The sequence below is a fragment of the Hyperoodon ampullatus genome, assembly GCF_949752795.1.
Source record: "Hyperoodon ampullatus genome assembly, chromosome: 19".
Taxonomy (NCBI): domain Eukaryota; kingdom Metazoa; phylum Chordata; class Mammalia; order Artiodactyla; family Ziphiidae; genus Hyperoodon; species Hyperoodon ampullatus.
Window position 1 is genome coordinate 45,790,702 of NC_136932.1, and position 15,725 is coordinate 45,806,426.

The window sequence follows — 15,725 nt, forward strand, 5'->3', positions numbered from 1 at the left end:
CAGCCACACCTGACGCTGGAACCAAAGAGTCCAGTACAACACCCCTAGGAGTATTTGCTGTCACCGACAGCCTACCAGCTTTAGCCAGCACCACGCTTTGCTCCTTTCTGTTCATGCCCGAGGGCTCCAAGGACATGGTGGTTTATATCCCACTACCAAAATGGCGAAAGGAGAAGCATTCTTGTTAGGGCCTGCAGGGGACAATACGCCTGCGCGGAGCCGGCTGTGTTGCTGTGGGGCGGGAGGGGAGCATCCTCAACACGCCTGCGCGGGAACAGAGTAGTCTTGGTCTATACTCAAACACCAATGGATGAAGAATCCCCATGTTCCTGCGGCTGCGCTATGACCCTTAGGAGCTCTCCCAGGCGTCTGCGCGAGACCTCAAGTCCCGCCCTTTTCTCTCAGTACGCTGGCGCAGGGCAGAAAGGCGGGGCTTCGGCGCTCCAGATGAATGCCAGCGCGGCTGCGCGCTGGGGGGTACCCCCTCACTGCGGCTGCGCGGGAGCCCGGCCGCCGGCTGTCACTGCGGTTGCGCGCGGCGAGCGGCGATCCCGGGGCGCCTGCGCGGGTGGCTTTGCGGGCGCTCGCGGTAAGTTTGCGCCAAGTGCGCGGCAGCCGGGACGCAGACGGCGGCGGCGGCGAGAGGCGGAGCCCGGGGACCACCCCCCATCACCCTCCCCGCAGTCACCTCACGTACCACAACCTCACCTAACCTCTCACCCCCACTCCGATCCCCCCAACCCCGGGATGGCAGCGCCCGCCAGCTTTCCCGGCCGGACCAGCGGTCGCCAGCACCGGCTTTAGCCTGTGGGACTAGGCCCCGCCGAGGCCTGACTCCCGGAGCCGGGACCCACCGTGCAGCCAGACGCCGGGCCGGGGCTGAGGGGCCGCTCCCCCCTCACGGCCCGTGGGGAGGACGCTGCCGTCCCGGGGACTGGGGGCCGGGGGGTGGGGGGGTGCCAGGGCGAGGAAGTCGGGACCCGTGTTTGGAAAAAAGAAGGGGGGCCGGGGTCAGGAGCACCCCCTCCCCCCGTTTCCCCCCTCCCCCCGGGGTTGGGGGGGCCGGAGCCGAGAGCGCCCAGCCCGGGAGGTGGATGAATGTGGGAGAAAATGGAGACCAAGACGATCGTGTACGACTTGGACACGTCGGGGGGGCTGATGGAGGTAAGAGTGGCCCTCCTCATCCCCTTCCCCCAGCGCCGGGAGGGAACCTCCGCCCTCCGCCCCACAAAGCCGGCCCTGAGCTCGCAGCGCAAGAGGGCCGGGGGAGGGGGGGGCTCTTCCTCACCCAGACTCTCCCTCCCATCTTTGCAACTCGGGGGGCTACGCTCAACCGCCGAGGACGTTTGCAGCAGTTTCACCTACCCGCCGCCCTCGATTCGCTCTCCCGAGGCGCCAACCCACTCCATCTCGTTGCACCGGCGGGCCTCCCCACCCCCTTCTTGTCGGCCCCTTTGTGCTTCCCCCAGCACGTCCGGGTACTGGGCTTCAGGCCTCTCCCGAGCCTGGCTTTGGAGTCCCCCACTGTCCATACAAGGAAGTGGCGAGAAGGGAACCGCGCACCCTCTCCCCATCCCCCTACTCTGATCCTCCCCATTTGGAAGAAGCCGTTCTCGTTGTTGTGCTGCAGGAACGCGGTTAGGTTGGGCTCCCCCTGGTTCCGGGGGCTGAGAGGTTCTGGGAGCAGGCTGGATGGGAGGAAGAAGGACAAAAGGGGGGAGAGGGGTGGGTGACGGAGAAGCCGCGCCGGGGGGGCGACGGACCGCCCGGGACCTCCGAGTGTGCACACACGCCATTTGTATGTGTGTGCAGCAAATCCAAGCTCTGCTGGCTCCCCCCAAGACGGACGAGGCAGAAAAGCGGAGTCGGAAGCCTGAGAAGGAGCCCCGGCGAAGCGGCAGGGCCACCAACCACGACAGCTGCGATAGCTGCAAAGAAGGTGGGGATCTCCTGTGCTGTGACCACTGCCCGGCCGCCTTCCATCTCCAGTGCTGGTAAGGTCTGGGGACCCCTCCGGAGCCCCTTGGCGGACCCTTCTCGGAACATTCCTTCACCCGGCCTACCCGTGGCTGCCGAAATAACGGGCGCTTGCAGCCGCTAGCTTTCTGCAGCCGCTGGGGCCAGCGCCTCCCCGCCCCCAGGTGCTGCCCGGATCCGGCCGTTTTGGGGTGGAGGAGCAGCTGTGGGTCCGGACCCCGAGGTGGGGGTTGGGAGGGGTGAGGAGAGCCCCATCTGGGATTGGAAGTCGCTGAGGAGCCGGGACGGAGCCGGTGGGGCACGGCCGACGGTGGCGGGGAGGAAGGGGAGGAGCTCCGGGCCCTGCGCCGCTCGCCTCCCCGCGCGTCTGCCGCCCTCGGGCTGCTGCCTGGCTGGGCTGTCCTCGCAGTGGGTGCGCGGAGCCCTCGGCGGCCGGAGCTGCCCTGGTCCAGACCCGCGGGACCCGGCGCCCGGGCGCTCCCGGCTGTGGAAGAAATCATGGAGGGTGTCTCTCGAGTCCGCCTCTTCTCTCTGCCTCTCTGTTTACAATATGGCGACCTGCCTTTAAATTATATTTTTATTCTCAGCGCCATTTTGGCTGCATATATGATTTGCAAACGTCTCCCGGGGAACGGTGGGGGTTGCCTCGGGGTCCCTTCTGCGGAAGCTCCTCGGGGGCCGGGGCTGGGATCTTGCCGCTTTAGTCCCCTTTCTCTGCCGCCGCTTGCCCCCTGTTGCCTGTCGGAGCTGCCTCCCTCTTCCCTCCCCTCCCCGCGCTGCCGCCTCTTGGGAAATCGGGCCGGGTTAGACAATTAAAATTGCCATTGGGCGCCGATTTCACTTCTCCGCTCGGGATCGGCGAACCCTTCGCTGCAGAATTCTTTGCTGCCGGGGTTAGGATTGTGTGTGGTGGCTCCGCGAGGGCATTTTTAAGGACCTGAGCAAAAAAGCTGTGCGCTTCCCCCCACCCCGCCCCAACCCCGCGACGCTTACTGAACGCGAGGGGAGGGGAGAGACCGAAGAGGGAGGGAGGGAGCAGGGTTGGTCGCCCGCTGCTTGATCCTCCTCTGCAGCTCAGCCCAGAACAATCCGGCCAAGAAGAGTTTAAACTCCAGGTTCTGCCTGGAGAAATCACCTCTGCCCTCCACAAAAATACCACATCTGCGCCGGGACCCCGATTGCATCTTGTTCTGATGGGTCTTGTTCTGTTCAGCAACAGTTGACTGAGGCAGACGTTTATGAGAGGAGATGGCTGGAGAGAGCGGGAAGGAGAGGGGCTGTTCTGTTTGTTCCCACCCGTTTTTGATGTTGCCTTTTTTAGCCCTCTGTTTTAAAAAAAAAAAAAAAAAAAAAAAAAAGTGAGGTTTTCCTTAAGCTCTCTACACAGTTCCATTCACATTCCGTTTCTCGGTTGGTGGAATAGTGCCCACTGTATATTTGTACTAATTGCAGGTTTTAGAACACTTATTAGACAGATGACTGATACTGGGCAAATTAAGTCTGTGGTCAGAAGTTTTGTAGGAAGCTCCCATTATCATTCCCAAGATTCCTTTGCCCAGGAGAGCACCCCATCTTGGTTTGTAATGTTGCAGGGACAAAAATGATTATCCTGGAGGAAGCTTTACCAATGGCTTTAAAATTTTTATTGTGAAGTGACTAATACCAGCAGTAAGGTTCTGTGGTTTTTAACCTTTGCTTCCTGTTGGTATAAGGTGTAATCCACCTGGAAAAAAAAATCTCCTGTCAAGTTTCCTGTGCTGTTCTTGAGCACAGAAGAGATTTGTACCTGGATGTGTTGTGTTGCTTACCAGTTATTCCGTCTTGCTTATGCTTTTTTTATTGTGCTTGTTTGATACATACTGACTGAATTGTAGACTTCTTGATTTAAAATGTGGGTTAATGTTTTACCTGTAGAATGAAGTTACCGTTAACCAAGAATGGTGATTCCCATACTGAGTGAGAATTTTGTAAGCTCTTTATTATTGTTTGTTTAATAAAGCTGAAATTGTTTATTAGAAACTTCAGGCATAGAAAAAGTGTGCTGTTTTGCCTGAGATTGGGCTTTCAAACTATAAAACCTAACCCCTGAATCTTTGAATTTGATGAGTTCAAGTCTTGTCAAATTGTAACAATTAACAGTTCTACTTTAGCTGGTAGGAGAGAGGGAGGGGTTTCTAGCTGTTAGTGAGATTCAGACCGCATTTCATTGACTACTTTTTTTTTTAAGACCGTGAATGGGAACTGGTAATCAGAGCTTTGCGAATCCTAGTAAATGAGGCAGAGCTTGTTTCACATCTCCAGTTCCCCCTTTGAAGATGCCAGTACTGAATGTACCATTGACTTATCTGAGTAGTTATATAAATCACAAAACGTTGCAGATATTGGTACAAAGGCAGGAACCCTTCTTTCAAGTGAGGCTCACCCCACTTTCCTGCCTCCTACCCCACACTCTTTCTACCCCAAGTGAAGTATTTCATTAACCATCTCAACCCGAGTAGTTAGGTCAAGCACTTAATGGTGTCAGAAAATTTTGATTCCTGGGTGTACTCATGGTAATTTGTCCCGTTATTGTTTATTTGTGTCATGTGGGAGTGAGGTTAGGAGGTGTGACTATATTTTCTCTTGCTTCCCTTTTTAACTGACTAAGACTGGATTATTTAGGTAAGCATAGTGATGATAATTTTCCTTATGTACAGAATGTTCAAAAGTGAAGATGGCGTTTTGCAAACCTGTAGGTCATAATTGCAGTGCTGCTGTGGGTCTCCATTCAAAATTCTGTGAGACAAGTCCTCTTTCAGCCTCTGGTGACCTTGCCAGCTTGCCTCCCAGTGAAGAGCATCTAGTAAAATAAAATGCTCCCGAAGTGATTCTAGGCAAGCTTTACCTCCCGGGCTTAGTGACATGGCCAGAACCACAGGGGATTTTTCCTAAGATAATCTACTGGAGGAAATGACTGGTCACATAAGCTGTATTAATTGTCTTGTCTTATCTCAGGGACCAGGGCTCTGTATGAGGAACAGTCCTTTCTTCCCAGTTAGACTGGGAGCCCTATTTCTGGTTTTTCTCTGATGATCCTCTGGATGAGGGAATGAATTGTCCTGTGCTCAGTACCATGAACTCACTGAAGAACTAAACTTGAGGAGCTGATGTCTTCATATTTGTTTAAGTGATAGTATAATCATTTTATCCAAGTTTAACTGGTTTATCAATTATTCAGAGTGGAGTTAGGGGTTACTAAACCTGCTCCTAGAGAATTAGGAAGAGATGTTTTTAAGTGTTCCCTGGGGAACCTGACCTTTATCATAATTGTCGTGCCATAAGTTGAGCTTTCCGAAAATAACTGATCTCCATGGACTGGTCTCTAAAAATTGGCCTTAAAAAAAAAAAAAATTAGACTAACTGGTGGAGCTCTGGTTGCCAGCGACCCATCTTTCCGTTTGAGATGGATAGGATTGTTCTCACTGATAAAGTGAATACCACAGGCATCGGTAATGAGGCTGACTGGAACCTGGATGGTTTCCTCTGATTGCATTTTGCTCCAAACAGTCTGAGGGACCAGAACGGTCTGGTTGAGAAGTGCATCTACCTCAGCAGACCTCAGCATGGTCGCTTCCCGTCAGACAGATCTCTGTAGCATTTGCCTCCGCATGTTATATTTGGAATTGTTGGCCGGCTTTCCTCTCTCTGGTGTTGGCAGCATGATCCAAAATGAGGTTTTCGAAGAATGAGAGTAAAAAGGTCTCTGTGCACAGGCAAAACTAAGCTCAGCTTGGAGTTTTGCATATTTAATTTTCAGTGAGTCATAACAAGAAAGGTTTCACACACACAGTAGAAAACTGCCTTGCAGAAAATCTATACTGTTTGAACTTTTAAGGAGGTGATTTTTCTGATTTTGCTCTGTTTATTAGCTCGTCATTAGAATAGTATCAGGCAAGTGGTGAATTAAAATATATTTGTTTTAACATTATCTCATACATCTTTTGTTTCTGACATTCCAAGTGCTTGGAAGCCTGGCACTGAAGAACTGGAGGTGACAGCATCTGGACTCCCTCCCTTCTCTCTGCCCCTCAATAGTAAAATAACTCAACAATAAACAAACCGAATTTGGTTTTGTGTGTATTTTATTTATTTTTGCATTTGCTGTGTTGTGTTGGAATCTGGGTGTGTAGTATTGTTTTTAAATGGTCCACTCAAACAGGAAGGGTCTAGTAACATTTAACTTTAACTCAATTTCACATGCATGCTTCATCAAATTAATGTGGGGTTCCGGGGCCAGTTTTTATGAAATGAGTGCTTTAGTTCAAAGATAAGGGATAATCGCTGTTTAAAAATATAAGACTAATACTTGGTATGAGTTGTTTACTCACAAAATGTTTGTGACCCAGATGGCTTTGGTTGAGAAAGGAAGCGTCAGAAATATTAAAACCAGAAAGAGAGGTAATACTTCGCAGAGGTAACAGTTTTTGTGTAATTTAAGGCAAGTACTTAGTGGTACTGTTGTAGGAAATTTTTCATTTTGGGCTTGTCCCAAAATTAATTACCATACTCAGTGAAAGGTAGGATGCAGTTATAGTCTCATCAATCTCCTGCTGTTCCTTAAGGCTCTCAAAGTACTTTACAGATGGGCTCCACTAGTACATTAGGGCTGTTTGGGGCCTTGGTAAATGAGTTGTGTGTTTTTTTACATGTTTAAATGTGCAAAAGCCATATTTAGGTACAGCCTTCATTTTAATCTGGAGATGAGATTCATGTTGGTCTTTTTAAAATTCTTAATCAAGTGTGTTTCCAAGAGAATTTTTTTAAAGCCAAATCATAAAGACAAATAAATTACCTGATTTGAACTGAAAAGGAATTCAAATTGTCTCTACTGTGTGTTGAATGAAACACTGTTTTTTATTAAGCTCTGAGTGAAAGTACAAGTGTTACTCAAAAGGGCTCAGTGAGTTTTCCAGGTGCATCCTTCTAGGATTTGTTGGTGCTTCATTCCTTTTTATGGCTGAATACTATTCTGTGTATGGCTATACCATATTTTTGTAGTCCATTCATCAGTTGATGGGTATTTGGGTTGTTTCTTCTTTCTGCTGTTGTGAATAATCATGCTGTGAATACTTGTGTGCAAGTTTTTGTGTGGATATCTGCTTTCATTTCTCTTAGGTATATACCCAGGAGTGAAATCACTGGGTCATATGGTAACTCTTACATTTAACCTATGAAGAACTGCCAGACTATTTTCCAAAGTGGCTGCATCATTTTACATTCCCACCAGCAGTGTATGAGCATTCCAGTTTCCCCACATCCTTTCCAATACTTGCTATTACCTGTCCTCTTGGTTAAAGCCATCCTATGGCTATGAAGTGCTATCTCATTGTAGTTTTGATTTGCACTTGCCTGGTGGCTAACGATACTGAACATCTTTTCATGTGCTTCTTGGCCATTTGTGTATTTTCTTGGAGAAATGTCTATTCAGATCCTTTGTCCAATTTTTATCAGCTTATTTGGTTTTTTATTTTTTATTTTTCGGTACGCGGGCCTCTCACTGTTGTGGCCTCTCCCGTTGTGGAGCACAGGCTCCGGACGCGCAGGCTCAGCGGCCATGGCTCACGGACCCAGCCACTCCGCGGCACGTGGGATCCCCCCGGACCAGGGCACGAACCCGTGTCCCCTGCATCGGCAGGCGGACTCTCAACCACTGCGCCACCAGGGAAGCCCTGGTTTTTTATTATTGAGTTGTAAAAGTTCTTTATATATTCTAGATGCAAGTCCCTTGTCAGATAGATGATTTGCAAGTCTTTTCTCCCATTCTGTGGGTTGTCTTTTCACTTCCCCTATCTTTTTATTTTTTAATTTTTAGTCTTACCTAGAAAAAGATGGTTGATTTAAGCACACTCGAATGTCTATGCCTATATTGTCTATGTAATGACAGTAAGTAAAGGATTTCTTCTGTGAACTCAGTCAAGATGATGTGTCTCAGTGGAGGGAACCGAATTTGGTGTGTTGATGATTTGGTATGTTGCTATTTCAGCTTTTCTGGGTGACCCCTCTTAGCAAAGAAGTTACCCTAGAGGAAGTATAAAAAAATCCACCACCTGCCCTAAGGCAGGATGCCCACCTGGCTCCCACCAGCCACAACAGAAAATTTCTGTGTATATGCACTTCTCATACTTAGAGGCCCCTGGTTCCTGGTTTAAGGAGGAAGATTTTAATCACCTCAGTTTGATTGGTAACTGCTTGGGGTGGAAATAACTACGGATCAGTTAATGAGCTTTTGATCCTGGTGAACAAGAACAAAAAGTTGTTCGAACAGTGCAGTGAACTCACCTATTTATACGTGTCTTTATGTAAGCCCAGATAGCAGTAAATAGGGAGGTGGCATGCAGAGAATATTTGCTTGAAGGTTTTATATAGCTTATAATAAGAAACCGTGTGCTTTGGTGCTCCCTAGAAATGCAGGTGTCCTGCTTCTTAACAGAAATGGGTATATTTTTTCTTCTACAAGTGATATGACGATAGAAAATAGATGAAGCTGAATGTTGTTTGCTTTGAGTTATGAGTAGAGTACTGAAATCCATCTCTGAACTTTCTTGTCCCACCCCCAGCGCATACACAACAGTTCCTTGGGTGTGTAGTTAAGCAGACCAATCTGGTGGAAAATTCTGGTTGAGGTTATGATGGCATTTACTATGATAATGCAGCACAGGCTCCTGGAAATGCATTCTTGTTTTCTGGGGTTTTTTTGTTTGTTTGTTTTTGTTTTTTATCTTTGGCTGCGCTGGGTGTTCGTTGCGGCGCGCAGGCTCTTCGTTGTGGGCTCAGTAGTTGCAGCCTGAGGGCTTAGTTGCACGTGGCATGTGGGATCCCAGTTCCCTGACCAGGGATTGAACCCATGTCCCCTGCACTGGAAGACGGATTCTTAACCACTGAACCACCAAGGAAGTCCCTGGATTTTTGTTTTAAGGTGCCAGAGTCTTAAGTCACCAGAGCAGGAAAAAAAAGTTTGTTTTCCCACCTCCACTGTGCTCTTCCTTTGACTTAAAGTCCCCAGGGAGTACAACATGGCCAGCTGCATTGCCATTCAATGAGTGACACTTATAAGAGCACCTCTGCATAATGCTAGCCTCCCAAGAGACAGGACAGGAGTACAGCTGTCCCCCTGCCAGTTTCCTGAAAGAGGAGGACATTGTATTCAGTGCAAGTCCTAGACCAAATTTCAGAAAGGCACTTTGGTGTTGCAGATTTGTCACCATGCCCAGGACGCATGCACAGGTCGCTAGCTGACTGCTTTTCCCATGACTCAACAACAGTTGAGAAGAATAAGAAGGTGACTCTTTTTTCTGCCTGCCACTTACAGATATCAAAATCCTCATCCTTTAAGCCTTTAATTATTTCTAAATCTAGTCTCAGCAAATAAGAATAAAGAAGAAGTTTTGTGTGGGAGGCAAAAGACACTGAGGGGTATAATGGGCACTGACAAAAGAAGAAACCATTGATTGGACCCATCAGTAAAAAGGAACTTGGCTGTTACATACAGCTGTTGCTGAATTCACAATAAGCAAATTCCAAGTACACCTTGCAGATTGATGAAATTTTCTAAGTAAAGAAAAACTTGACTCGCTCATTCAAAGAACTACTCCTTTCTCTTTTGCAATCCTGTACTAAATGCTCATTAAACTACTTGAAAGCCAGAGATTGACCCATTTCCTCTGCTCATTGTTGCATAATTTTTAGTGGTATTACAAATGAGAGACGTGCAAAGATAAACACCGGTTGGGGAACAGAAATGATGTCTGGGTTCTTCGAAGTGGATGGTACCTTTGTTAACACAAACACACGGTGACTATTCCTTTCTCCCTAATTACATTTGCTTTTCTGTATGTTAGTAGCTTTGGTGTTTAATCTTTGCCCTTCTCCTGTTTTCTGACAAATTGTACAGGGTATCTCCCAGGAAATGTTTCCCGGTCTTGAAAGGACAAAAGACTTAGTAATAGCAGGGCGGGGGAGGCAGGTGGCGGGGACTCAGTGCCTGAACCTAGCGTTAGTCTTTCCCACTGATTTGGGCTCTGCATGAGGCTCTTTTTGAAATAAGCTCAAGTGAGCAGGAGAGGACTCTCTGTGGGGTTTGAGTTTAACTGTAGCCCAAAGACATCACTTTACCTCCAGGCCAGGCAGGGGTGGGGGTACCTCTCAGAATTACTAGCAAGGTTGAATTCTAGGGTGGAAACCTGTTTGTGGCAGCACAAGCACATTTATAGTCTTTTATCCAGCTGTGATCCTCAGAGGGTTGTTGGATATTGTTTCTTCCTGTCTGCATTTGTACAAAGAACAGAGCAGAGAAGCTAATGAAGTGCACGAAACTTCGAGTGAGTTTAGAAAAGTCTCTGCATTACAAAACTGGGCAATGTGGAGCTACTCCTGTTCTTTCCACCAGCCATGGGCTCCTGTGATGAGCTGTGAGCTTTTTAATTCCCATGTTCACTGAACCCTCAGGTAGAGTTCTACTGATTCTTTTTTTTTTTTTTTGGCTGCTTTGGGTCTTCCTTGCTGTGCACGGGCTTTCTCTAGTTGCGACGAGCAGGGGCTACTCTTCGTTGTGGTGCGCAGGCTTCTCATTGCAGTGGCTTCTCTTGCTGCAGACCACGGGATCTAGGTGCACGGGCTTCAGTAGTTGCAACACGTGGGCTCAGTAGTTGTGGCTCATGGGCACACGGGCTTAGTTGCTCTGCGGCATGTGGGATCTTCCCGGATCAGGGCTCGAACCCGTGTCCCCTGCATTGGCAGGCGGATTCTTAACCGCTGCGCCACCAGGGAAGCCCCTCTACTGCTTCTTGGTTTTAACAAAGCTCTGGAAACATTAGAGGGAAACTCTGTGGTGAACTTTTTCCATTAACAATCATCAATTATTGGTCAAAATACATTGAAAATTATACTACATAAATCTCATTAAATGTGTCTAAACCTGTAACTTTTCATAGTTCTATACACGGGTTGGCTATATTTAACTTTCCTTGATCTTGCTTGCCATTTTTTTGAAAGAGCATCTTAAATGTAGGGAGAACTATGTCACTAATTTTGACCTTTATTGAGAAACATGGTTTTGCTTTATCCCTCCTTGGTAGTCCTCTTGGTTTTGCCTGGTGTAGATGACACTTAGCCATTCTAACTCAAAGCAATTCCGACGCCTGATTCCACGATATCAGACATCTTTGACTTCAGGCTGCAGTTTGTGGTGTTGTAGGAAGCTGTATAGTAAGAAAAGTGTCTGCAGGTTATTTAAGTTACAGGAAAGAGCTCATGTGCAAGGCTTGTATGCTTGCTGTATACAAGCTTTCCACAAATCTTACCATTTGTGTGCACCCATTCAGGCCCTTAGGGTGATTGTTCTTTGGTTAGGGACCATCTGAGAGAAAAGTGGGCCGAAGGGAAAAATCATGGCACTCTGTCTCTGACAAGTATGTTCAACTCCTAAATAGGTCACCAGGGGTATAACTGGAAGGCTTCAGAAGCCCAAGTCTGCACTTAGCTGTGGCATCAAACCACGACAGCACAGTTTGACAGTGTGCCCAGGAGATTACTTCAGTCATGCAGGGTGGGGAGCTTTGAGGTTTCTGAGTAAAATTGGGGGAGGGGCAAGGGTAAGGGTAAAAGAAGAGGGGAATAAGTCCTGTGCTGTTTTGGCCCAAATAGTAACATTATTCTTTATTTTTTTTAAATTTTTGTTTGCGTTGGGTCTTCATTGCTGCACATGGGCTTTCTCTAGTTGCAGCGAGCGGGGGCTGCTCTTCCTTGCGGTGTGCGGGCTTCTCATTGCGGTGGCTTCTCTTGTTGCGGAGCACGGGCTCTAGGCGCGCGGGCTTCAGTAGTTGTGGCACACGGGCTTAGTTGCTCCGCGGCATGTGGGATCTTCCTGGGCCAGGAACCCGTGCCCCCTGCACTGGCAGGCGGATTCTTTTTTTCTTTTTTCTTTTTTTTAAATTTAATTTATTTATTTTTGGCTGCGTTGGGTCTTCGTTGCTGTACACAGGCTTTCTCTAGTTTCAGCAAGGGGGGCTACTCTTGGTTGCAGTGCACAGGCTTCTCATTGCGGTGGCTTCTCTTGTTGCAGAGCATGGGCTCCAGGCGCTCAGGCTTCAGTAGTTGTGGCACGCGGGCTCAGTAGCTGTGGCGCACGGGCTTAGTTGCTCTGCGACATGTAGGATCCTCCCGGACCAGGGCTTGAACCCGTGTCCCATGCATTGGCAGGCAGATTCTCAACCACTGTGTGGCAGGAGGATTCTTAACCACTGCGCCACCAGGGAAGTCCCAGTAACATTATTCTTCCTCCTTCATTTTATTTTAGAAGACCCTGTCAGAGGAGAGTAAATGAAGCAGAAATCCTCCTTAGGGAAAAGCCGCTGAGCCTTGGGTAGAAACCTGCTCTCTGCATTTAGTTGGATTTCAAATAGATATTCTCCCTAAGATGTTATTGTTTTTAGTTTTCCCAGCCTTTATAGAATTTTAGGTCCAATATCTGTAAGATGTGAACTGGTCCAGATTCCCTGAGCTGTGCCTACAAGAAGAGTGTAGCCTATTTCCTTATTCTTGATAGTCCCACTAAAATTTGACCACGGAACAGTACCCAGTTTTCCATACCTTTGAGACTCTTATGGAATACACAATTAAAATTGTTTGTTCTTTCCAATGGAATATTATTAGAAAGTGGAGTATTAGAAAGTGACTGTTGGGGACGTATGTATACGTATAGCTGATTCACTTTGTTATACAGCAGAAACTAACACAACGTTGTAGAGCAATTATACTCCAATAAAGATGTTAAAAAAAATTTTTTTTTAAATAAATAAATAAATAAAATCCTTTGTTGCCAAAAAAAAAAAAAAAGAAAGTGACTGTTGAGGCCAGAATATTGACTCTTTTCTAAAATAGGTGGTCTCCAGCATCCATCATAAGGTGAATGAATGAAGCCCATTTTTTAAATGTTTGCAGCCAGCTCATTTTCCATTGTAGAGAAGCCAGGATTGCAAGAATAGGCAAACCAGTGGTAGATCAGGTCCTGTGGCACCGGGCTTGGCTTGTAGAGAAGTTAGCAGAGGCAAACACCTGTTATAACTGTTGGTGTTCTCCCCTCCCTCCTTCTTTCCCTGCACTTCTTATAACCCTCTTCTCCAGGTGTCCTTCACTGGGAGGATGCCCCAAGCCAGCTCTACATAGGAGGCAATAAAATTTGGGGGCCCAGTCAGCTAGTTTGAAAGGATTATATGCCTGTGGAAGTGACGCAACTAGCTAAGTTTCTCAATAGGGCATTTGTAATGGCCTGGCACTTCATTGGCCTCCTTGTTAACACAGCTACTAAGGCTCTGCATGAAAGAACCAGCAGCCCTTGTACTTTTTATGTACATTAGCATTAGCTGTATTTGAGTCAGTAGCTGGGATAAAGGAGAGTAAGAAATTAAGGTTCAGGGACCCCCATGAACTTTCTCTCTGCTTTCATCTCTCCAGTATCCTTCAATATGACCCTCTTCTCTTCCTTTGAAAGGTAGGCCATCCGTGAAGGGAAAAGCTGATGCCCACACAAGTGTCCAGAGAAAGCTTACTATTTCTGCTGACATTTAAATTTCATTAAATTTTGTTCCCTCAAAACACAGACCATTAAATTTGGGAATTATTAATATAGCTTTTAATTTAAGTTTTAAAAGATATTGTTAAATTAAACTTTACCCATCACCTCTTAGCTTTTCCAGGACAGACGCTGATTTCAATTTATAAAAGGCTTGTTTTCTGTGCTGATAGATGCCTTTATAGATCAAGATGGCTGCTAGGAGGCTGGGACATGGTTGTGGTCCTGTCAGCGATCACCCTCGCTCCCCTTTTGACTGGTACCAACACATTTCCTGAGCGGGCCGAGAGCAGCATGGCCAGTCTGAGAGAGAGGAGGCTTGTTCTGAGCATGTATTGTCTTCTGCAGTTGATCTTACACGATGCCGTGAAATATAGATGCAGGATTTTTATGTGGTAGTGGACCTCACATGGATGGATGAGACCCATGAACTGTGAAATTAAAAATCAAAACTGCTCAGTGCCGTTGTTTGCTTGCTGAATACCCCACCACCACCAAAAAGAGGGGGCGGGGAGGGACATACAGATGATGCGGGGTGGCGGGCAGCAGGATCTTTCTTAGTCTGATATTTTATTTCAACTGAAATGACTGTTTATGTAGCTAGAGAGCTTCTGATTCTTGGAGAATGACGGGTTCTGACAGGAGGGACCCTAACCAGGGTCATTTGACTGACCTCTTTTAGAAGAGAACCTGAGTGGAAGGCTGTTGTTGGTATACTGTGTGCAGACATGCTGTTTGCACAGTGTTCCTGTTAAGTGTTTGTGTTAAATAGAATATTTTTGTCAGTCCAGGAAGAGAAAATGGAGTGTGTTCTTTCTTAAGTATTTTTCATCCACTTGCTTCCTCTTGTCCTAAGACGTACACCAAAGCTTATGATTTGGTTAAGTGATATTTTCATGTCTCTCCGGCTGCCTTTGGCTCAAGTTTTAAAATGTCAATGTTGCTTGGCTGGATGAACAGTTGCAAGCCATACATCAGTAACAACATATTAAAAAAAAAAAGTCCAGAGCCCAACACCATTTTTATCTGCATGTTGTAATGTAAAAAATAGGTCTCTGAAATAAAAGGCGGTCTTTTCTGCTTCTGTCTCCCTTCACCTCTCCCCTCCTCCCTTTGTTCTTTTGTTCCCCTCCCCCTCTCTCTTCCAGTTCCATATTGAAAAACTGCTTGTGCTGGGTGGATAATTAACACAGAGCTATGGAGCAACAGGTCCCACTGGTGGCGACTAAATCTGAAGTGAATGTTAATGTCGTGCAGGTTCACATATATTAATAGGCGAGGGAGATGAGTGAGGTTAGACTCCGATCAACCACACTGGTATATGACTTGAAATAGATCCTCTTAATTAGAGAGCCAAGAACCATGACAACTACCAATATCTTCCACCTGCAGTGGTGAGCTGCAGCCTCATTAGTGAATGAAAGAGGCATTCTAAATTAAGACTAGGCTCTGTCCTTGGGCTGTGAGTTGGGATCATCTGGCTCTGGGCTTTGAATCTTTGACACGGAGAGGTCTGTCAGTGCAGGCATTACAGTTAGCTGAGGGGTGTATGTTTGTGGTTTTCTCTTCGATGACTCCAGAAATAGACCAATCTAGACACCCTCTTCAGCAACAGAAATGCATCATTTGGATTTGTTTATGGAAGTTCAGATGCTAGAGTCCCGCTGCAGAGGTTGGCTTTAGTAGTTTTAGTTGGAAAAAATTCATGTCTTTGTCCAGCTTTTTAATTGGTTTGTGTGCAGATATTACTGTTAACAGTTTATAGGCCCTCTCAGCCCTCACAGAGAGCCACACCAAACTCTGAGACGCATATTCTTCAGTTGTACAATCTCTGAAGATTTAGAGCTCTGTTGTTATGAGTTATTTTATAGCTAACAGTGTCTTCAAGATCAGGTAGCGGTTAAAATAAATAACAAGTTGGAGAGCAGTGAACAGTCACTTTCTGGCCAGGAATTGCAGGCCAGGGCTTTGTAACAAACGATCTGGAAGGAAACATCCATAGCCGTGAAGATGGGAAGATATTCTGCATGAGCGCCGTGCTCACAGGGCACTCTCTTCTCTGCCGTGGAGAAGGGTGCCTGTCTCGCAGCACCGCAGGCCATATTCTTTTGAAATCAGAAAATAAAATAAAGGCCCTTGG

The 15,725-nt window shown here is 47.1% G+C and overlaps 1 protein-coding gene and 1 long non-coding RNA gene across 2 annotated transcripts in view; both read left to right on the forward strand.

The window, feature by feature from the left end:
* Nucleotides 1–1,021: 1,021 nt before the first annotated feature.
* Nucleotides 1,022–15,725, forward strand: part of PHF12 (PHD finger protein 12) — a gene marked incomplete at its 3' end in the record, with an annotated part of 38,606 nt that continues 23,902 nt past the window's right edge. Inside the window, exons 1-2 of the mRNA XM_079725681.1 lie at nucleotides 1,022–1,164; nucleotides 1,813–1,994. Coding sequence (XP_079581807.1) covers nucleotides 1,099–1,164; nucleotides 1,813–1,994 — 248 coding nt within the window. The 5' untranslated portion in view covers nucleotides 1,022–1,098. The remainder of the gene's footprint in view (nucleotides 1,165–1,812; nucleotides 1,995–15,725) is intronic.
* On the forward strand, nucleotides 2,449–6,060 carry LOC307068046. Its single transcript, XR_013811430.1, has 3 exons — nucleotides 2,449–2,493; nucleotides 3,892–3,944; nucleotides 5,977–6,060. It is a non-coding gene; the product is annotated as an uncharacterized lncRNA (long non-coding RNA).